Source organism: Neolamprologus multifasciatus, chromosome 10 (assembly GCF_963576455.1).
Source record: "Neolamprologus multifasciatus chromosome 10, fNeoMul1.2, whole genome shotgun sequence".
Classification (NCBI taxonomy): domain Eukaryota; kingdom Metazoa; phylum Chordata; class Actinopteri; order Cichliformes; family Cichlidae; genus Neolamprologus; species Neolamprologus multifasciatus.
In genome coordinates, this window is record NC_140448.1 from 22,748,761 (window position 1) to 22,772,989 (window position 24,229).

The window sequence follows — 24,229 nt, forward strand, 5'->3', positions numbered from 1 at the left end:
CATGTCCTAGTTTGAAGTTCTTAAGATAATTGGCTGGAGGTTGTTCCTGGTGAACTTCTTGGTGAGGAGAGTTGCTACAGTGCAGTGAAGTATCAATTCTGTTCTATTGTTTGTTTCTCTCTTCTCTTTTTTCTATTTGAATAATAGAAAAAAGAACCTAGAGGGTCATCTGATGTCTCTGTTCACAGCAGAATGACTGTACCTTCTACCTTATGTCTTCATTGTGTGTGTGCATGTGTGTGTGTGTAGATGCTTTCAGTTGGATGAGTAATAATTAGGTCCCTGGAGATGAAAGGGGATAAAGCGAGAAGATGTTAAGTCTAAGAGAACACATTAAATCTGAACCACACATAGTACAGAACAAACTCTTAAATACCTTGTTACCCTTCTTTATTGCCTTTCCTTCCTTGTGTGTTCCAAATTTTACACGGAGTGCTCGCTGATTACAAGGTATAATGTATCTTCTGCTGAACATAAACCTAAAATCTAATTCTGGAGGGGGTTTTTTCTTTTCCTTTTTTGCTCCTTTCACATTATGATAGCTCAACCCCCGCAGCCATGTAAACACTACTTAATGGCAGCATTGTATTCACTTTCAAATTTCCCATAGTTTTCCGTGCATTAGGATGTATTTTATGAGAACTGAACGAATGGGATTTTTCAGACTAATGTCAGTTATCCTGCCAAGTCTGTTTCTGATCAGTCAAATATAGTCATTAAACCTTAGTCACAATTAATGAATCAGTAGTAAATATAACAAATTCATGACGCTTAAGGCGATTTTTTTTGTTTTGGTTTGTTTACTCATTTAAACCACTGATTGGGTTTTTGCTTTAATCAAATATTAGTTAATTAGCATTTTAGGGATTCATTATCATTGTTTTTGCAGCAGCTTAGCTTGTTTATCTGGATGTTATTACTGTTCCTTCTACCGGCTGCACACGCAGAGCTAATTTATCCTCCATCTACAGCTGTTAAGGCTTCATCCAGCGTGGCCCGTTTGAAGTCCGTACTTAATTGGTCGGCGTCTGTGATGAGCCCACCTTTTGCAAAGGTTAATTAAATTTCCCTGGTTCCTCTTATTACTACTGCTCTTTCTGAAGGTGCAGTTGCAGTGCACAGACACGGCCGTGTGGGGTTTAAAGGAAACGGAAGCAAATCGAAAGTGTTAGCGTGGACTCCAGTTGGGGTTTTTTTCAGGGCGTGATTTGAAGAACACAGCCAGAAAAGAAAGAAAGAAGGCAAGAAAGAGAGAGAGCGATAGGAGAATAACTCAATGAGTATAAGAAAGTACTTTTAGTCCACAAGAGGGTTTCACAGTTTTATAATTGACGTCCTTCTCAGAAAGGCGGCCAATTATTTTCTCTAGAAGTGAGCCTCCTTTTGAAAAGTTTTGGCTTTATTGAACAGGCTGGGATTGGCGATATCCTTCCTTGCTGTGATCTCGGATTCATCTCGAATGATTCACCGGCCTCTACAGCACCAGTGCAGTCCATGCAGCTTTGCAGTGAATTACGGCGAGTCCCTATTTTAATTTGCCTAAACACAATTAATAGCCCCGATAGCTAAACAAGCTGGACTGCCACTGAAGATCTAAGAGTCCAAAAACATAGCGTAGGTTATTTAATTCAAACAAATCACTTAGGTTTACTTAGCTGCCAGCTGGCTTTTACAGTCTCCAGCTTGGATTACTACAGACTTGGAGAGGAACCCCTGTGAATGAGCTACAATGGAAACTAAGCAGCTTATTTTGCCATGTTAGGTGTCTTTTTTTTCAGTATTATTCCAAAAACCAGCTCTTACCATGCTCACTTACTCCAGCTTCTAACATCAGAGGGTTAGTTATTGAAATATTGAATGAGCGGCTGGAAATTTGGCATCAGATGACAGGCAGCCAAATGTAGGCCAGTTCTGTTCTGTGGGTTTCTCTTCTGAGGGATCAAGGCCTAGATTTATTTACTTACTCCAATAAACACCCTGAACATTAAACTTGAGGTCTTTTTTGAGGAGGGGGGGGGGGGGGCATAGTCGCCTTTAGAAGGCAGTTCGTTGTATGCTTTATAAGGGGCTTTCAAAGTCTGGCTTGGATTTTATAGTTTTATTTTACAGTGTTTCTGGATGAACTGTCCCTTTAAATCACATCCTGCTCATCCCAGCGGAACATAACCTCAGTCTACATCCTCCCGATGCTGGAAGACTTGTCAAAATGTTCTGCTGCTGAACTCTCTGAACCTCCCTGCTGCTTACATGAGTTCTCTGTTGGGCTGTCTCAGCTTCCTCTGTTTTTTGTTGTTGTTGTTTTTTGTCTCTTGCGTTTTCTCTCACTGTATCTTTAAATCTCATTTCTGTTAGCGAGAGGACTTCCTGATGTCTTCCTCTTGCCACTTTCATTTCTTTCTCAGGGACTCCATCCTCTTCTGCCTGTCCACCTCTTCTTCTCCCTCTACCTGCATCTATTATTAAAACGTCAATAACGGGGCCCGTGTGTTGTTGTCATCCTGATGCTGCCGCTGCCACTTCTGTTGCTACCCTGCTGGGTTTTATCCTCACTCACGTGCGCCTCAGTGTCTTATAAATCACACCAACTCCTTCCAAAACCAACCTCTGCTCTCTGTTTCTGCACCAAATCCCACCCGTTACTTATTATCCTTCCAAGGTCTCGTATGTTCTTTCGACTCCTTTTTGCCGTCGCTCAAAATCAGATTCACTCATGTTTCCTCCAACTTGTAGTGCTGTTTTACCCATCTGGATCGCTGTGGTGTGAAGAAATATATATTTAAAAAAACAAAAAAAAACAAAAAAAACAATATATATATATATATATATATATATATATTTTTTTTTTTTTTTTTCTTCTTTTACTTGTACTAGATGAGATACGTTTTCTAATTGAAACAGGAAATGTCACGCATTGCTGATAAGAGGATTCGTGCTCAAAACAAGCACATAACTTAGGTTGAAAGTAATTTCCTCTTCAGCTGCAGATTTCTCTGGCATAGGCCACCAAGTCCAGACTCGTGGCTGACCCAGACTGCTGCATTTGCTTCACTCAGCAATCAATGGATCTTGCTGAACATTGACATAATCAGCTTGTATGGACCCATGCTGGGTTGAATAGTAATGGGGCTTTAGAGGCATTGGTAGGGGAGAGCCAGCGTGGGATGATGGATTTAGTGCCAGAGCATTCAGACCCAGGCAAGGCAGGTCAGGGAGATAGACAGGTAGGGGGCCAAAGCATCTGGCATACTTTATTTGCAGCAATAACAGGAAAACTGCACTAACTCGTTATCACGCAAGATGGGACTGATCAAGTGATTGGCTGGTTTAGTAGAATTTAACAGGGTCCAAATTAGATTTGAAAGACCTTAAACTGATGTAAATAGACCTTCCAAAATACTTTGCATGTTGTGTAAGATTTATATGATATATGTTTTAGCTACAGTTACTGATCTGCAGTCGCCATCAGATCAGACTGGATAGATGGCTATATTAAACTGCTGAAACTCTATTGAGTGGAATGCGGAGATTAATTATTCGTCAGTGCAGTCTATTGACCCTTTGCTTAGTGCTGTGGCTTCATGCCCAGACATCCGTGCAAGGCTGATTAGGAACTGAGCACCTTCAACATTTTTTCTTTTTTCTTTTTTTCCCCCTCCTAGGGCCAAAAATATGGCACGAATTCTTAACAAACAGCAGTGCAGTGGTAAGCACAGTCCCCAAAAACAAAAAGGTCCTGCTTTCCCCTGTTCCCATATTCGCCCTGTGTGGCTTTTCTCTGGGTTTGGTTTCTACCTACAGCCCAGTGACATGCTTGTTGGATACATTTGTGATTTAAAATGACAGTGAATGTTGTTCGTCACACTGTTAGCCATGTGATAGACTCATGGCCGGACTCCAGCACTCCTACCACCATGTATGAAGATGAACTTGGAAAATCAGTTTAACACTGCTTTTAGTGTCATATTCGAAATAAAAATGCTTTGCAGAGACGAGTTTCTAAAGAGTTCCCATAATGACTTGACTTTAATGACTTTTGACCAAAGTTCAGCATCTTTTAAATAAATATTTGATTTTTAGTAAGTCCAACAGCCCACATGTTGAAGTCAGAATGGCTGTCGATGATAAAAAGCTCTTTGTACTGCGGTCCTCTGCATCATGAGATGCAGATGAAATATTAAGCATTAGATAGATGAGCCATGGCTCCCTTGGTACATGAATATGTTGACAAAACCATTTTTGTGCTCTCAGAGCATGACCTTTGCCAGGTGAGGTAATGCCATTGCCTCTTCACATTGGCCCTGACAGATTTTCCTTGACCTCCACCCCGCAGACAGGCTAATAGACGAACTGACAGAATTCACACAGGCAGTCAAGGTAATGTGGCCTTTAAGCTCAATAGATGGGGAGGAGGGGCATCCAGAGAGAGAGCCAGAGAGACGATGGGACAAAGGCAGAGGGAGAGGGAGAACTGGAGTTAGAGACAACAATAGAGAGCGAGAGCTTTTAGCATACCAGGGGAGGTCTAGAATATCATATGCACAGGAAGTAGGGGTGATAAAGATCAATATGGATTGCATTAAGCCAAGCCATGCCCTACTCACCTCCCATAAGCCATAAATTACTCTTCAGTCCTTTGTAAACAAAAACACGCATTGCTTCTTCCTCATTTCCATAAGCGTGTCTCACAGAAATCTCGAAGATTTCTTAAAACTAAAACGTCATCAAGCAGCGGTTGCAGACTTGTGAGCATGCTGTACAGTGTTATTAAGTCATCATGCTGTTGAATCATTCTCCATGTGAAAAATGAAGGTTTCAGGTTGCATTTGGATCTCTTGGCTTTTTTTGAGATTAGATAAAAATGACATATTTTGTTACTCAGTTGGTCAGAATGGTCACTCAGGTTGAGCCGTATGTGGACTCTGTGGATATTTAGATAGACTGCACACTTGCATTCAGTCTGCTTCTGTTTCTCTGCAAAAAATAATGTTTTTGTGGATAATGTGGCATTCCCATCGACACCAGTGTCACTGCAAGAGTTCAAATGGACTCTTATCTCTGCATTGAAGTACACTGCGAGGACTTGTAGGCAGTTGGATGTGTCAGTCATGGGCCTTGTTCACTGCCATTTAAGCTGTGAAGCTGGCGTATCTGAGGACCAGCTCCGACTTGTTCCAGTGGAACATTAAAGGACTTTGTACCTCCCAGGTACAAACTGACACTCTAAGCATGCTCGTTGAGTTTGACATCTTTTTTGCTTTTCACTCAGAAACAACTGACGAGGGCGTGATTGCTCGCATGCACTTATATGCTATTTTAAAGCCGGATTTGGTTGGTAGGTTGTTCTTGTCACGTTTTCACAATTTACTGATTTGCTTTTAACCACACTGTCGCTGCTGTTTACCTTTTTGCAATGCAGGATATGGTTATGACGACACACCACAGTGTGATGTTAAAGTTGAAGCTGTTGTGAAGCAGCTCAAAGAAAAAGCACTTGCTTTCTTAGTAGTTTACCACACTTTTCTTTTTCATGTAATAGTAAGCGGGGCGAGGGCGCGCTCTGGGATTGAGTGTTTTAGTAGTTAGTGGCATAAAAGGGCCTGTGTTGTATCCTGAATGGTGTAATTATTGTCCATTAGCTTTGATAGGCTGAAATTTTAGAGTGAAAAGCCCACTCAGGCCCTGTTTGCATTCACTGGCCCAAGCTGGTCAACATTACAGCATTAAAAGGAGTGAAAGTGAGACACTTTGTGCATAAAATACACACACAGACACACACATACACTTATCACGTGTCTTCATCTACAGCTGTGCATGTGACCTATGAACTTAGCAGATTTGCACTCTTGTATGCATTTTAACACCTGCAAATGCACAGAACAGTAACCACACACATACAAGAGATATGCAAAAACATTCATTTTATATATACAGACTCCACCTGTATATATACAGTACAACTGCCAGACTACACAGCCTCAGCACACACACACACACACGACACACTCTAGTGCTGATATTTCAGCCACTCATGGCCCCCACCCACTCAATTTCACTTGCTCCCATTATTTCACTGCTATTGATCCACATCCCCCTCGTCCGCCTGCCGATCCAGAGAGCCTTTACTGGATAATTTTCAAGGGCATTTATAAATGCAACACGGGGTAAATGGGTGATTGCCATGTGGCTGGTTTTTATATGCTGTTGGTTGTTTTGTGAATTTGTGAGAGGGGAGAGTGCAGGGAAGCATTTAGAAATGGGAACCCCGAATGGGGCGGGAAAAAAATATGATGAGGCTGATCGTGGAAGATTTTCTCCTCCTTTGTGCATTTCTAATTTGTAGGAGTTAAATTGTTTAAAACTAAAGTAACACTTGACATTTGTGCATTTCATTTCTTTTGACTTCAGTTGAATTTTTTAAGGTCTTTCTTTTTTTTTTTCTCCCCACCTTCTGCTTTCAGGCATTGTTACAGCCACCTTGCACATTAACATTTTGGCACTGAATATTTAAACAAATGTAAAAACCCTTTTCTGAAATACAAATCCACATCTGTAGCCTGCGTTGTGGCAGGAGAATGGAGTCAAATGATTTTAGATTTATATAAAAATGGGAATAACGTTTTCACACGTTAAGAGCAGGTCGTTTGCATGTACTTGCTTTACTGTTAAGCATTGTTTTTGTGAGGTAGAATAAATTTCCCGCGGTACTAAAACTGCAGTTACTTCTGTTTGTTTGGCTGAGGTGTGTGCGAGCCAACAGAGTGGAACGGGATCCAACATTAACAAAAACACCAAAAGAGAACCACGGGTGGAGCTGCCCCCTTAAAGTGGCCTCTGGGTCAACCTGTAGGGGTGCCAGGGCCATGCTGTATGTGTGTGTTTGTGTGTGTGTGAAGCTCTGTGGATTTGGCTGCTGGGCAGGAAGCATCTGTTAATTCAGGAGGGCCAGTATGGTATATTTTTGTGTGTGTGTGTATGTTTAAGTGCACATGTGTTTGTATCAGTATTAAAGCCCAGTGTTTTGCCTTCCCTCCTGTATCCGGCAGACCTGGCCGTGGCCCACCTTCCTCAGGGGCTCAGACATACTTGTAGCTTCCCGTGACACACATAACTTTGTGCGCGCGTACACACAAACACAGATACGCGTGCTCAAACGAAACCAAAGAGGGGTAGTGTTTCACCCTGAAAGACTTTGTTGACCAACAGATAGGGAAAATAATCCCTCATAGCATCCATTTGAGAGATATAAGTTGCATATACTGTACAAAGCCTGCAGAATGCATACAAACTTAAGTAGTAGCACCAGTGAAAATGCTTCTCGACAGTAAATATCGGTGCCATTTTACTCATTTACACCAAATGTACAGATTAAATGTATTCTGTTTTGTAACTGTTATTTTGGTACAGGTATTTGAACTATAGCAGAAAGAAAGGAATATAATGAAAAATGGCAAAGAAAAGGCTTTAAATAACTCTCTCTCCAAGGTGGGAAAAGTCAGATAACCCAGTGATACCTGGAAGATCTAGGCTTTACCAAAATAATTTCATCCTGGTCGCCTAATCAGGGAAAAACGGTAATCCACACAGCTTCTGATTCCTCATGCGCCCTCCACCCAGGTATCTGAGCAGGTGGAGGAGGGAGGTAGATGGGTTGCGCTGGGCTGAGTTGTCCTTTCAGGAGCAACCAGCTCTTGGGCAGCGACTGGCGTCTGCTACCTGCTGCCACACATACGCACATGCTCATGCAACACACACGCGACATGCTAGATGCCAGCTGGAAGGAATTTCCACTAAAGCCTGGTTGTAATACTTCCAGTCCGCCAGAGAAAGTGACTGCGGGGATGCCGACCCATGCTAATTATCTCCACCACCGCCACCAGATGACTGAGTGTCTAGTAAAAATTGTGTAGGATGACTTACCATGTAGAGCCATCTCATTCCAAGAAAATCCAGACTGCTGAGGTTCACACTAATCAAGGGAGGAAGGCTGATAAGTAATTTGTTATTATCACTCCTAATAGCTCATATTATCCCCTAAAAGTCACGAATATTGCAAAAGAAACTAGCGCTTAGACTTTGGAGTGGTGCTCAGGATTTCGGAGCCAAGAATTTGGGATTTACTTGCATCTTAGAAAACAATGACTCCATTCCCCCTGGTGATTTTTAGATTTGTCATTATTGTGTGGACTTATTTGAAAGCCTTTGAACAGCACACCCTCTGCCAAGGCCTTTTTTTTCCTCCTTTGCAGCTTAAATGAGGGTGGTCAGCTTTCGCCTTGGCAGAGGACTTCCAAGACAAGATTTTATTTGAATTTTAAGGTGGTTCTGCCACCTTAATAGTCTTAATAGCACACTCACAAAGCCCTCTGACACGCATGCACAAAACCTACTTTTTATTGTTCAGAGGTTAATCTCTTTGTTTTGGCAATACAGTAATGTGTTCAGGATTTTCGACTATGCGGATGATTTATCTAATAAATGAGGACATTACACGCGCGAAAACTTTCTACCTTGTTTATCTTTCCTTTCTCTTGTCATCATGCTCTCTATGATTTTTCTTTCGTGGGACTACAGGGGCAAAAGTCACAGGCCTTTGGCAGTGCTGGTGCCATTCAGCTTCCCGTCTGTCACAATGCTGGCAGCACACGCTGTGGAAACTGCCAGCTAATGGCTGTTTATCCACCGCAGAAACTTGCCAGCCAATGTCTGCCCAAGCTAAGAACTTGCCAACCAATGATTGTTGAACCTTGTACCTCGCAAACTATGCCTGCCAAATCACAGGATGCAGTTTCTTTTTGCTCAACTGAGAATTGATGGATTTCAGAGAGTTTTGGATGGATGGAGAATTCCCAGCTCAATTTCAGGGAGAGAAAAAAAAAGTCCTTCATGTTGTCCCACTTTCAGTTTCCAGCGATTAGTGCCCAGTTTCTCTTTCCAGAACATTTTTAGCATACGTTTCTGACAGAAAATGAAGAATGTTTTTTGCATCCATAGGATCGTGTTTGTAAAGATTGTGCAGCTTGAGCTAAATACCGCATACATGATATATGATTATATAAGGAAACCATTATCCCTCCTCTTTCCCTAAGCAGTATATTGTGTCTAATCCCATTAAGTTTAAGATGATGCATGTTGGCTTCAAAACTACTATCCCTTTTTATTCTCCCTGGGATGATTAGTTTATCTTTTTCCAGGAGTAATGTTAAATTGTGGTGCGGCGGGAATAATATGGTCGGGCAGCAACACACACTTTCAATCTGGGCATTAATTTCAGGGTTTATCTTGCCACATGTAAGAGCTTTTAGAAAGTAAAGCTGAATGGAGATAACGTAGCCAGGCAGGACAGTGTGTTTGTGTGTGAGCGAGAGGGAATCCATCCATTCACGTGCAGTCTTCTCTGCTCGGCGGTATTTGAGTCCTCATCTCCTCATCTGGTCCATAACTACACACACACACATTCTCTTTCTCTCTATGTTACATGCTTTTCTTTGCAGTTGTCACCTCTAATTTCAACTTCAATTCATTAAATCTCCCCTTGCTCCAGCTGGTGCAGACACTGTCTCACACATATGTGTACACACACACACACACACATAGCCAGAGATATGGAAGTGTGCACTGAGGTAGAATTGGATTCTTAAGAGAATATTGGAGACTTTTTATCTTCATCAGTTCCCACACTTTGACTTCATCCTCATTCTACCCCACACTGTCACTCTTATCTTATACTCTCTGCCTCACACTCTGCTACCTTTGCTCTATCTCTCACTTTCACAAAGGCACATATACACACTCATTTCAGTTTCAATCATATTCTGCACTCTGCCTTTCTCAGTCTCGCTTGCACTTCTTTCTTTTGACTCGGTCTCCCTTTGTCTCTGTCGCTCACATTCAGTTAAGGTCCCTCTATTTTCTCCATGTCTCCGTCTGTCTTCCTGCACTGTGTCTTAATCCAGTCGTCTGTGGGCTTGCCAGTAATGGAGTAGTGCTGAGCCCATTCGGTAATCTTAGTTCTCCTAAATGAAGCCTATAGGTGCATGCAGTTTCCGTATCGTACACTCTGTCTGAGTGTACATAAATAAATGCATAAATATATGCGCGTGTATTTTTCTCCTTCCATCTGTCTGTCCACCGGTTACAGCTTTAGAGCTAACAGTGGCCTCAATTGATCAAAGCTTTCTCCAGCACTACAGGGCGAAATCCGCAGCTTCAAAATGTATGTCTGTACTTGTGTGTCTGTGTCCCTGTTCAGACATCAGAGGCTATGCTCTCACCTAGCTAGTCTGATGAGGCTACTCGCAGCCTTTTTACTCGTCCTTGCTCCCTTTGAAGCTGATTTGAATGTGGGTTTTTGAACCAGCAGAGGGGGAAAAAAGGCAAGAATGGAGAGAGTCTTTTCAAAAACTTGGCAGCAAATGGGTTTAAGCCAGAAAAGAAGGTGTGAGAAACTACGACAAGGGAGACTAGACAGCGGCGCTTGTAATGAGGGTGTAAACCACAAGACGAAGATGCGAGCCGGTGGTGATAAACGGCGAAAAAGAAGCGGAGAAAGCAGAAAAGCGGCGGAAATCTGATTCGGGGTTTGCGTTGAATGTTACATCAAAGAAATTATAAGCTGTTTGTGCTGCGTGACAGCAGCATTGTTTCTCGGTGCGGAGATGCACTGCTGTCGTCTCTGATGTGGTTTCTGGTTTAACAGCCTGCTCTGAGACCAAAGTCTGCACGGTTATAGCTGTTATCTGTCAAAGACATACTGTCATCAAGGCTCCCTGTTTTAAAGGATTGTGCACTAAATAGTAAGGGGGAAGAGTTATGAAGGTTCGTACAGCTTCTGTTCAACAAGATATTGCTAAACTCGTCTTGAATTACTTTGGTGAACTTATATGATTTTTGCACTTGCGATGCAGCTTGAGAGCACCTCCACATATAAACACCTATGAGTTTATCTCTGAGCGTATAAGTCTCATCAAATCATTTTTAGGTGATTAAAGTCGAAGTTTTGAGCTGGCATAGGTTTATATACATTATGTATGTCAAGCTTGGCTCTACACCTCGGGTCATGTCAAGGCTGTTTGCCACTGCTGACACCTACAGGCCAACCATGTTAAGTGTCAGATACCCCATGGGTGACCTCACTATGCGTCGCCATGCTTTATTTAGTCAGCTCCGAGGTTATGAGTAGTGTAAAGTTGGCACTTTGAGCTCTGCATGGTGGTAGAAATGAGCTGGCAGCCCGGCTGCCTGGATGATTAATGGCACTTGAGTCTTGACTTCGGTCAGGCTCAGCCCTCTCCGTCTATATTAAGAACCATCATGGCCTGTTTTTGTTGTATATTTTTGGATGTTACAGCAGTGAGTTATAAACCTTTACGTGTGGTTTTGGCTGGTTTATTCAGGTATTATTAATAACGAGGACAGTGATAAACGTTAGGCATTAAATGGTGCTTGTGTCTCTGTATTTGCAAAGGCAGTTTGGGCAACTCTTTGCCTCGCTCTTTGAGTTTAGTGAGACATGAATATACTGATTGCTCCTGCCTCATTTCTTTTCTGCAGCCTAGACTATGCATACGACTTGGCTAAAATAACGATTTGCCATTGATCTTTAGCAAAAAGCTGTCTTTCTGTTTTCTCATTGCAAACACATCACATGTCATTAAATATTCATCGAGCTTTGTTTGTGTCATTGTTATTTGGACCCACTTTAATTGTCACCCTTATCAAGATTCATGAGCCTCATCACACTTTCTTTAATTGCTTACTCGTTCTCTACATTGTTGTTCATCTCAGTGTAATGTTCTCATATATTCACCTCTGCTTCTCTGCCTCATTCTGTGGTGCATTTCTTTTGATCTTTGCTCTGTTTCTTTCTGTTGTTGTTGTTGAGGTATCTGATTGTGTGTAGGAGTCTCTGATTATCAGTGGTTTAGTGAAGTTTCAGGAGTCTTCTGCCATTCAATTGTCATATACAGTGTGTATGCACATATAGGTTTATTAGAGCAAAACATAAGCAGCATCTTCTCTGGCACTTTTATGATATTTCAAATCAACCAGTGCACTTTGCTAAATAGCCCATGTCACTCGGTGATGTCTTGAGGATTTCCAAAAACCATCGAGACCCCAACATATCTCTCAAACTCAACCTAGCAAAGATAATTCCAGCACTAAAATGCTTTTTAAGAAAGCCAGTCTCTGGTCTCTGCTGGTAAATGGCTAGTCTGAGCTTTATAGCCCACTTTACCACCGAGGTAATAGGTGGAACATAGCAGTCATGCTCACAACCAGTTAATCTCATTCTTAAAACTGGATGCAATAAGTAGGGGGGGGGGGGGTCTCTAGAAGATGGGAAAGAAGAAACCATCATAATATATTCTGAATGCTTTATTCTGCTTTCGGGGACTTAAGTGGGTCTCCAGAAAGACAAATGTAGTTATAAAGAAGGCTTAAGATGCAGAGGTATCATTTCAATGTCGATAATGTATTTTTAATAATAAGAATAATACATTTTATTTATAGGCGCCTTTCAGACCCTCAAGGTCACCTTACAGTAGCACGTAAACAATACCATAAAAAACGTAAGAAAAATGTATATATAGCAAACATGGTAAAATAAAATTTAGACATAAACAGTCATAAAAGTATAAAAGCAAATATAAAAACTGAGCAAGGTAAAAATGGCCTAAGGCAGATCAGGTGTATGCAATTCTAAACAAATGGGTTTTGAATAGTGATTTAAAAGTGGTGAGACGGTGTGTGGCCCGTAGAGCAAGTGGAAGTGCATCCAAAGGTTCTGAGTCGCATGGTAGTCAGGCGAGCAGGTGGAACTGACAGAAGGGAAGCTGAAGAAGAGTGAAGTGGACGAAGGGGATGAGTATGTATGGAGAAGATCGGATAGATATGGAGGAGCAAAGTTATGAAGCGCTTTGAAAGTGAGAAGCAGGATCTTGAAATTGACACGGAGGTGAATTGGGAGCCAATGGAGCTGTTCAATAACAGGTGTTATATGTTCAGTGGATCTATTTCTGGAAATAATATGAGCAGCTGTATTTTGAACCAACTGCAGTTTATGGTGGGATTTATGAGGTAAACCATAGAGAAGAGAATTACAGTAATCCAGACGAGATGTGACAAGAGCATTGACAAGTATGGCGGTACTGTGTGGTGTGAATGAGGGACGAAGACGGTTAATATTACGGAGATGAAAGTAGGAAGACCGAGTGATATTATTTATGTGCTGTGAAGGACAGAGTGCTATCGAGAATGACACCAAGACTCTTAACCTGAGGGGAGGGTGTGACAACAGAGTTATCAATGGATAACTAATTATTTCTCTCTTTTGGAGGAAATGCCCTTATTTAGGTGGTTAGACTGCAATGAGCTACAATTTTATATAACCACTGGCTTTTATTCAGATGCAGTCTAGTTATATTAGTTTCTACCCACAAAGTCTTTATTATGGCTTACTGGATGATTTTATGAGAAGTAAAACAACAACACTGTACATCTACTGAAAGTTTTAAATGGAGATTTTGAACATAAAACAATAATGTTGGAACGTCATCATGAGTATAACTCATGCACGAAGGAATTGGTCAACTCGGGCGAATTCTCTTGGCTTGTGGGTCATCTGCAACATGCTAGTGATCTGAGAGCTCCAAATGAATTCTCACCATCTTTGGCCATCTTACTTAGACTACGTCTGCGTTACACCCATTATTTCTCTCAAGTTAATCTGGCTCTATAAATAATTGCTGCTGTGAAAGCTCGGCTTGTTTGGTAATGTATAGAGTCTGCTCGAGCCTCCTGTGATTGTGCCCGCTCGTTGACATGATAGAATTGTACAGCTGAAGGAACCTTTCACATTTATATTTAATCTCCCAACTCTCATCCTTAATGCATGAGGAGAATGGGAGACCCCGACACCCCGCCCCCCTACTTCGTGGTTTGGCCTGTTGGGAGAGGAAAGGAGGGGGATTAGAGCAGGATTAAGTCTGTGTGAATGGGAGCCACAATTATTCACTTCCACCATCAGTCAACTTTCACCCCTCTAACCGTTTAGTCTCTCTGCAAAACCTACAAAGACACATGTTCGTGTTTTTGTATGTTCTAAAACACATCAGAGTTCAAACTTTTTATTGAGAATTTAATCTTTTTGCCTGTAAAAGATTATTCGGTGAATAATTTTACCTGCAGATTAAGTTGCGTGTTATCAGATAATGATTGAATCATCCGTCTTTCTTTGCATCCTTGATATAGAGAGTCTGTAGGTTATAGGCTGGGCATCCTTCAGCTGTGGGACACCAGCCAATGTGTGAGGGCTTCTGTAGCAGCCAGCACTTTTCCTTGTACTGGCCATTGATTACAATTGCAGATAACATTTTTTGAAAGGTAATAAAAAGCCAGATCATTGCCAAACAACAGCCTATGGTTTTGAGATTACATTTCGGCTAATGTATTTCCCTCCTTTGGTCGTATGCAGGCAAAGGTTGCTCAAATGCGATTTGTCATTAGTTCTGGTGCTACAAGACAGGAAGTGGAGACTTTGCAGTACTAAAAATTGACCTCCTTGTTGACAGGTTCTTCATGTTCAAGTACTGAATTTGTTTATAGAGATTAGTCGGTCATTCTGGTGCATTAGTGTGGTGACATTTAACTTCAGCTACTCTAATAGCTACTGTAGTAACTTGCAGCTCTGTGCCAAAGATGCCATAGATTCTGTGCTGATGTTCTTTAAGTGAGCACTGCTGAAAGTTACAGGGTCTTTTTGTGGTTGAAAGGGTAGCATCACCGAGAGGGAAATGTGCTAAATTATTGCAGATTTCCACAACAAACCCCTTAAACTCCAAGTTTAGTTTAATTTGAATTGTAGCAGGATTAAACCATGGTGACCGGTAACTTTTTGCAGCATATGCAGTATGCCATATTAAAGCGTTCTTGGGAAAAAATGCAACAATTTTGATGAACTGAAGACAGTTGAGGCCAAAATAATTAAAGTAGCCAACATTTCCTCTCAAGCTGTGAAAGAAAGACGGGTATCAATTCTGATTTGATGTTTCTTATTTAAAAGTCACAGCCAAGCCAAGTTTTTGCTGTCACAACTTACTTTATCAATTTGTTTTTGTTGTTGTTGTTGGGCCCCTTTGAACTTAACCAGCTAATCGATTGCGATCAACATTTTTCCTCGTTAATATCCTCTTAGGGTGTGTTTGTGAGTCTCGATCCGGTGAGCAGTTTGATACATTAGTTTCTACCTCTGTGTGAAATCTGTTGAATGGATGAGGGTGGGAGTTTCATCATCACTGCCTGATAACTGCTCCATCGCGCAGAAATCAATAAGTATTTATCTGTAATGAAATTAGCAATCGCTCTCTGTCCTCCCTCTCACTTTTTCTCGTCCTTCTTATTCACAAAGAAGCACAACAAACAGCAAAGAGTGTTGCTCAACGGTAAAATTGGCGAATTCTCCTTCTGTTTATGGATGATTGCGTGGAATTTAGTCAATAGCATCAAAACAGACTTAATGCATGGAATACATGTTGTCTACTGGTCAATATGCTTATATAGCTGTACTTAATAGTAAATGGATTTCACTTAAATGCTCCTTTAGTCACGACTTAAACCTCAGGCCTGACTCATTATGTGCATGTGAATGATACAAAACCACACTTTGTAATTAGAATCCTGCTATTTAAGTGTCACTAATAGGACTATTAACGCTCTGCGACAAATTTATTAGGGTTCTGTAGTTTTAGACAGTACTTTAGCCGAGTGCTGTCAGATTCTTTTTAAGTGTATGTAAGGGAGACTGAATCTGTAGGGCAAAGCTAACAGGGTTAAACAAAAGTGAATGGATTAATACTGGTCCTAATTGTGCTGATTTCCTCTCATGGCCAGGTTTTAGTCCAAGAATTCATGCGTAAATAATAAATAATTTCCTAAATGGCTTTTGCTTCACTACCATCTGTAGCTCTAGTTTTTGAGGATGAGCTCTTTCTCATTCCAGGTTCAGGGAAAAGGGTGGCTGTGCACAGGCTGGCGCACTGTGTGGAGTGGAATGCAGAATAATAAGCGCACTTGAAACTAATTTGCCTGTAAAAATGCAGTAAAGAACTGGCAGGTAGATTTGTCTGCAAGACACTTTGATTTTACAATGTACCTACTGTTTTCTGCGAGAAGAGTTTCTCAATTTAAAAAACAAAACAAAACAGTGTAGTGGTCTAGTGAAACATGTAAGTGTTTGATTTTTAAGTTCACAATATAGCAAACCTATTTCACAAACTTGCATTTTAAAAAGCATCCAGATAAAGCAAGAAACTTCAGAATAGAAGCCCTCAAAAAATAGTTAATTTTGAATACAACGCACGTTAAGAACAAGCCTTTACACTTTTTAAACTCCACCCCTCTATATGAATGTGGTTGTAGAGGCCAGCAGGCCTATTAGAAGAGGTGGGGGGTGGCGTACCCCCAGACTCAACATCTTTAATATTGCATGTTGGTACCCTGGCTCCGTGCAGCCTCGCCTAGCTTCAGTTTGGCTTGGTGAGTCTTTTCCCACCATAGGTTATACACGCAGACTTAAAATGAGTGTTTATGTGTGCGTTTGGAAGGCAAGTGCTATCTGATGTGACAATGGAGGAGGTGTGCTGTAGGTTTGCCAAGTGTCGCAGGAGGACGTCCTCCCTCACCCTGACACTGCCCCGGCCCAAACTGGTAAGGCTTGAGATTTTAAAGATCGTCTGGGTTGCACCTGGAGCAGAGAGGGGAGCACGGACATTGGTCCACCTGCACATAAAATTGAGGTTAAACAGGTTTAACAAAATGTTTTTAATTCCTCAGACTCATGAGTCATCCTCATCTGAGTTTAGGCCAGTTCTTTTTCCCCCCACAGCTGTTTAGTAGATACAACATTTGTTTTCTAATTCTGAGCCTCTCCTGCCATGATTTAATAGACTTGTAGTAAAATCAGCACCTGACATTTCAGACACTGGTGTTTGTTTCCAGTCTCGCAGAGCTGCACGGTCTTTGATCGAAGAGTGCCGCCATTCTCAACTTCACTAAGAACTTTTTTCTATTTTATTTTCCCTGAAAATCTCTACATTGAGGGGCATTTTGTTGTTTTTGAAGCAGGTTTCCTAGTGATGTGTACTGTGATGTGCATTTGGGAATTATTTGGCGTCCAGTTAATACAAATTTCTCTAAAGAGAATTGGAATTCACAATATGGAAACTCGTGACTCGCCCCCCTCTGTGCTTGAAGTGGCTCTGTGGTATGTGAAGCGTCTCGGTTCAGTGCAAACTGAAGGCTACGCAAATGTTTATAGGTTACACCGGTGAGGCTGCTGGTTCTGCGCCTTTGCAGCACTTTGATGCTCTTGCCTTTGGAAGCCTCTTGACTGTTTGACTGACAGCTTTACCTCATTCTGTATCTGGATTTAGTGTTATTGGAGAGCGAGCTCTCAGCAGCTCAGATTTTGAGTGTATGTGGGCAATTTTCAGCAAACGTGATAACAAAATAAAAACAATATTGATTTTGTTTGTATCAAAGCTCACACGTCTTTGTGGAAATTGTCTTCTTCTCTGGAAGTAGACACATTTATTTATTTACTGTCTTTTTTGTTGCTTGGTGTATTTTCTGATTTAATTGATTAACTTGGAGTTTCATGCATGTGCTTTTGTGCTTATTTCTGCCTTTTTTGGAGGGAGGGGGGGTAAATACATTTCCATCTGTTGAAGTTTGAGTATTCATCTGTGTCCTTGTGTGTACTCTGTACATGTGTAAGCTGTCTGTGTAACGAGGAAACCAGGATTTACTGTTTAATTGTTTTGTTGAGGTCACTCCAAAAATATCAAAGCAACCTCCAAACCTTCACAGTGTACCAGATATCGTATCTGTCTGCACCCCGGCTCATAATTCACTGCAACGTGAAATATCCTGAGCTCCATCGTCTTCAGGTTAATTAGCCCGGAGCATGTGAAACCAGCTGTGGCTTTCAGCCTGATGAAACAGCTGTGTGTGTGTGTGTGTGTTTGTCACTGTTAACTGTGTCTGTGCGTGTGTGTGTTTGCCTCTTTTGAACCCTGTGCATGTTTGCCTCAGCTGAACTCATATCCTCTTCACCCTCTCTGTTTGTCTTCTTCTGTATCTCCTACTTCCCCTCTGTCTGAGCAGCTTCCTGCCGATCTCAATAAGATGCACCTAACAGACCATGCCCACCAGCAGGTGATGCACATGCCGCCCAGCCAGTCGGGATGCAGTATCGCCAGTGACTCGGGTAGCAGCAGCCTTTCAGATATTTACCAGGTGGGTACCTCCCTGTTTATGGTAAAAGTTTATTGTATTTATTTGCAAATAAACCCACACATAAATATGGATTTATGGATACAAATTTCCACAAAGCTGATTATTTTTCCCTTTCATTTTGCCAAATTCCTCTTCTCTTTCCTTTAATTGTTCAAATTCATTATAAAAAGTCAGTATTATGTAAAATAGGATCCAGCCAGTCAGTTAAAACTACTCTTGTCTCACAAATTACTTGAAGTATCCTCGTGCTTTTACTGCAAACAAAAGCTTTTAATTGAACGAACTCTTTCCAATCCTGTGACAAAACCCTGTCTACTGTTTCTGGTCATGTGTTTTGCTGAAAGGTGAATTCTCTCCATCTTCATGTGTTCTCAGTTTATCAATCAACCCTCCGCCCACCTTCCTTCTAATCCTTTTTGTCTCTCTAATTATTGTGCGTCCTGGTGACTCGTCCCCCTCTGTACTTCCTGCAGCAGATTAAAGGTCACATGTAGAAAATGAACCTAACACTTATAGCTCCACCTTTAACTGAGCTACAGCAGGTAGAACAGCTCAATCGACATAAGGGAAATTCCTACGTGTAAAAGTAAAACAGCCAAAGAAGAGCCTTTGTCTTTGTATCTGTCTAACATTCCTGCAACATTTTTGGCAGTTGAGCAAGCTTTTAAGTGTAGACTGTGTGAGTGATTGCAAATCAGTAACCCATAAAAGCAAACAGAAGCTTTCCATGTAATCATTTTAATCCCTTAGCTCTCCTAATCCCCCCTCTTTACACAGAAAGTTGCACTAAATTTAACATTTCGGCACTGTCTTTCAGCTATCTTCCCCCCACTTTACAACCTACATGCTATATTCTGCACACGTCTGTGAATATGTGTATAGACGTCCTTTTTGACAGTGGCTTGTTAGTTCTGCTGGCTTTAATGGGAACCAGCGTGGCCTGTTTGCCACACACTAATGAGCTAGTTGATGTGCTGGTGCGATCTGTGGGCTCTGCGGGCTTTGTGTGTTTCACCCGGGAATGTTAATGCAGCTTATGTTTTTTTTTCTAGGTTCCAGTACATACTGTAAATGTTACAACAACGCATAACAAAACATTTGCCAACAAGATAACATTGGTGAAAGATAAGGTTAGGTAACACGGGAGAGTGATCAAAGCAGACAAACTGAGGAAATCGCCACAAATGACTGTGAGAGGGGGAGACTTGCTGAATTAAAAAAATAAATAAAATGAAATCCTACGCCGTTCTTTCTCAGGCTGTCTGTGAGTGACTGCAGATTGATGTAAGTCAGGTCGGCCCGGGTCAAACGTTTAACACAGAGACTCACTCTGTTCATCCTCAGATTAGATATTTATCACACGCATCTGATCCCATCACTTGTCGCTGACCCGGCTCTGTGTTTGTTTACAGCTGTCTTAAAGTGCTGACCCTTCACTCAGCTGTGATCCTCAGCTGTCAGTGCAGCAAACGCTATCTGTTGTGGGTTTTCTCTTACACGTTCTTTTTGTTTTTTCCTCCTTCTGCTCCCTCTTTTATCTCGGCTTAACGCTCAGCAGCTCACCTCCCTCTTTGTCCTCATCTTTTCATCACTTTCTTTAACTCCTCGTAATCCTCTCTTATGCTTGTTCGTCTCCTGGCCGTGGTATATCCTGAACCTTTTTGCCTCCTTTCTGGGGATGGGACGTGGTAAAATGCAGTGGTTTTCTAAGAAATGTCCTCCTGCCTCAGACTTGATCTGAGACCAGGGGTATTGGCCTGAAAGGGCAGACGATGCATTCTGAATGAACTGGGCTCTCAGAAGCACTGACTGATATGTCGGTGAGGAGGAAGAGAATGAGTTTTTGTCTCTTTTTACCCCTTTTCTCCCACATTTCCTAGAATATTTCTGTCTTAGTCTCTGAGACATATTAACTGCATGGACTAATAATTAGAAGTGAAATAAAGTTTCCTATATTAGATTTTGTACAGTTAATTTAAAAAAATCAGCCTTTCGACAGTTCAATGTGTTAAAGATGCTCCATATACTGCCGTGTCATTTAATTATTACAAGATGAGGAAAGCACGTTTTAAAAAGTTCGGCTGCACATCTATGTTCGAATATGTTTCCTGGCTTGTTTTTTTTTTTCATCTTATATTCAACCAGATTAAATTCATCTACTATCCGGGAACAGGAAAGGTCTGAGGAGCAAGGGTGTTTTAAAAGTCCTCTAAATGGCTTCTTCAACCTAATTTATAAAAACAACAGCAGGCCTGAACTTTGAATGGACTATTAGCTCAATACCCTTGGGTTGGAAAAACATAAAAAACACTTTGGCCATGTCCCAACTATCCATAGAGCCTAAGAGCTTGATTGTATTGCTAGCTGGCAAGGCCATCTTACAATCTATAGACTAGGAAATTCACTTTTCCCCACCAGATATCAACAGCTAATATATCTCTGCCTGTCTTTTCAACTATAAATCCAAAATGTAGAAAGAATGAAGATGAAGAAAAAACGAATAATGTAGCTGAGCAAATGAAGACATAAACGCACAGTTACTGATAAATTTAGGGTAGTATCGTTGGGATTTTTTTTTTTTTCTTTTTTCAAGCTAAGGCTAATTAATTTTTTTGGGCCACTTTATTAGGCACACTTTACATTTAGTATTGTATGACCACTTTGGCCTTCAGAACTGCCTCAAATTCAACAAGATGCAAACGTTGCTCAGAGATTTTGTCCATGTTGAATTGGTTGCATCACAGAGTTGCTGCAGATTTGTCGCTTGCACATCCATGATGCAATTCCCATTCCACCACATCCCCAAGGGGCTCTCTGTCTGGTGACTATGGAAGCTATTTGAGTACAGTGTTCGCACTGTCACGTTCAAGCGCTGTTCTGTTAGACGCATCAGTTGGAATATGGATATAAAGATCAGATACTACGAGGACCAAAGTGTGCCAAGAAGATACTCTCCCCCCACCACACACCTTTACACCCTCACTAGCAGCCTGAACCGTTGACACAAAGCAGGATAGATTCATGCGTTCATGACGTTTACACCAAATTCTGACTCTGACATGTTAACGTCGCTGCAGAAATCACATTCGTCTGTAGTCCATCTGCTTCTAGGATCACCATGTGTTCAGAGGTGCTCTTCTGCATACCTTAGTTGTAACGAGTGGTTATTTAACAAAATATTTCTTTTTCAGTAAACATGATAAATGCTGGAGGTCTAAGTGGATTATGTGCCTAAATGAGCACATGCATTCAAATTATTTTGGAAAGCAGACAGAAGTAGGGGTAAAATCAGGCTTAGCTCTCCAGCTTTTTTAGGCCCACCTAAAAAAGCTAACAGACGGCTGGTAACGCTGCCGCTACCACCAGAGAGCTCCTCGATTTACCTTTAGGTGACGGTTCAATTCCCAACGGACATGAATGGCCTCATGCCCTTTTAGATCCATATTCTTCCAACCATCTGTCTGCCTCGCACAGGAGAAATGCTGTGAAATATGAATTATTAGTGAATGGATTTAAATATTTGGCTGTTGGCCTGGTTTTTTTGTAGTCTGGCACTTGGTGTCTGGGTGCAGCTCACGGTCGCTGCTAGCGCTGCTTTTTCCAAGGTTATCCTTTTTTATGTTTTGTGTGAGTAAATTGTTACTGAAAAGCCGTGAATGCTAGAAATTCTGAACAATAAGGCTTTTTTTTTTTTTTTTAGTCTTTATATCATCACAGTCGCACGTCTTTCATGCTCTTCATTTTTTCAATAATTGCAAATAATTGGTCACCGTGTTGTGCTTTCTAAACTGTCTTGTAATGGCATACTCCTCTTTACAAGGCCTGAGAGGACTCTTGTCATTGTAAATATCAATACCCCCAATTTGAATTTCTAGGTCACGTTATTTTGGGAATTGGAAGGTCGAGATTGATGTGAGAGCCGAGCCATTTAACACTGAGGCAATTTTAGCCCCATCAAAAGCGACTGAATTTCATAATTTAATCTTTTTCATAACCCATAAGAAAGGAGCCTTCACATTTAATATGTAAAATGTTCAATTCATTTGTCATTAAAATGAGACATGATGGACTTCAAAGACTTCTTCCTTCCTTTTTTTTTAGTGTTACTAACCGGCCAATATTCAGTTTTTTGCTCTTTGTGTTTTGCTCCCAGGCCACAGAGAGTGATTTGGGGGATGTCGACCTTTCTGGACTTCCAGAGGCTGCAGTGGACAGTGAGGAGGAGGAGGAGGAAGATGAGGACCTGGAGAGAGCTTCGGACACTCTCCTAGGACGAGATCTGGTCCGAGAGTGTCTTGAAAAAGATCCTGTCGACCGCAATGACGACGACATCGGTCAGTTTGACAACTTTGATTTGATTGAATTGGGATAAAAGTGACCTAAAATAAACTGACAGATTCGGGCTGTCTCAGTGGCTATTTTTAGACTCATTTAGTACAGAAATGAGAGATGAGTGATATACAAATGTCCCTCTCTCATAAAGACCCCTTGCAGCTGTCCCCAAACACCAGTCTGTATTTTCAAGCAGGCACTCAGAGGCACCCTCATTAACAGAACCCAGTGGGGTCTTAAAGGAGGGGCTTGCATCAGAGAGCTGAGAGAAGCAAAGGCCTGGCCTGCTGCGTGCCTGCTGGGAGGCTGACCTTCTCATGGCCTTCAGCATTACAAGCACAGCTCATTGAGAGGAAATACCTGACACAGAGAGCAACTGAAGGGATAACAGGCTGAGCCCAAATTCAACTAACTTTTATTATTCGATTTCACGTCATTAGTTACTTTTTTGATGCTCTCCAGAAACTCTCTGAAAGAATCTTCCTGAATAAACAGACAAAAATATTTTCGCTGGGCTTTCAGGGGTTTAAAAAGACATTTTTCCCAGGCGGTTGATGAATATGTCCTTGGGGCTGATGAGATGGTTAAAAGAAAATAAAGCAGGAGAGAGCACTTATAGTTTCGAAAATCAGGATTTTTGTTTTTTTCTCTTTTTTTTGGAACTTCTTTTACGTTTTTCACCTCTGTTGGTCCCTAAAATGTAACAAATTACTATAAAGGGATAACTGATGTAATATTTTTATTTTTTATTTTTTATTTTCTTTAATGTATCACAAGATAGAGAGGCTGTAAACCAGATTTAAGGACAATTGGCAGTCATCAAAATGTTAATGATAAGGTTGTGGTACCCTCTGGTACCCTTTAGAGTTTTGGTGCTTAGCTCCTAGTGTTTTTTTTTTTTAAACGTGATAAATCTACATTTTATAATTGTTTTCCTCCCATGGAAAACTGTATACGCGTTGCGCTTTAAGCTGCTTTCCTTTACTAAGAAAAGGGAAGATTTGAACGAGGTGTTAACACCAAGAGGAGTAAAAAGGAGCTACTGAGCCAAGCAGCATAGTTTGCAGGTTGGAGCTGGGTCACTGTGCTCTCAGCTGCAGTGCAGAGGAGGCAGAGGGAAGATGAACAGGAAAGGTAGAACTTGTAAATGTTTCCGAGGAGTCATAAAAAATAGTAGTACGCGCTGATCCACTTGTGCTTGGAGGGGTTAGATTTAAGACTTAAATTAAGAGCTGATGTGGAGGCATGTTTGCTGTTTGTTTGTCAGCAGCAGTGTGCCAACGCTCAAGCCCAATTTAATAAGATTTAGAGATTAAAATTTTGGTGTGCAATGCAGCATTGTCCTTGGAGTTCTGCGAGTCCTCTTCTAGTTATGATTTTTTTTTCTATTTTAATCACGAGTTTTTACAGCATTTCAGAACACCAAGGCCTGAGACGACAAGCATCCTAAAATGTTTTGTGTTTGTATTGACATTGACAGTTGCTCTGGTGAAGTATATGAGTAACATTTTCTTGCAGAAAGGACCATTTAAAAATCTATAGATCGTTTTGGAAATGTTGCAGTTTGTCTGTGGTGGGGGAAGAAGAAAAAATCAATGTGCAT

At 41.3% G+C, this 24,229-nt stretch overlaps 1 protein-coding gene across 8 annotated transcripts in view; it reads left to right on the forward strand.

The window, feature by feature from the left end:
• rapgef6 (Rap guanine nucleotide exchange factor (GEF) 6) overlaps positions 1–24,229 on the forward strand; it is a 143,456-nt gene that overhangs the window by 75,736 nt on the left and 43,491 nt on the right. For all 8 annotated transcript variants that reach the window (XM_085175326.1, XM_085175319.1, XM_085175324.1 and 5 more), the window contains 2 exons: positions 18,163–18,294; positions 22,448–22,628. In XM_085175326.1, the coding sequence (XP_085031452.1) occupies positions 18,163–18,294; positions 22,448–22,628 (313 nt within the window). The remainder of the gene's footprint in view (positions 1–18,162; positions 18,295–22,447; positions 22,629–24,229) is intronic.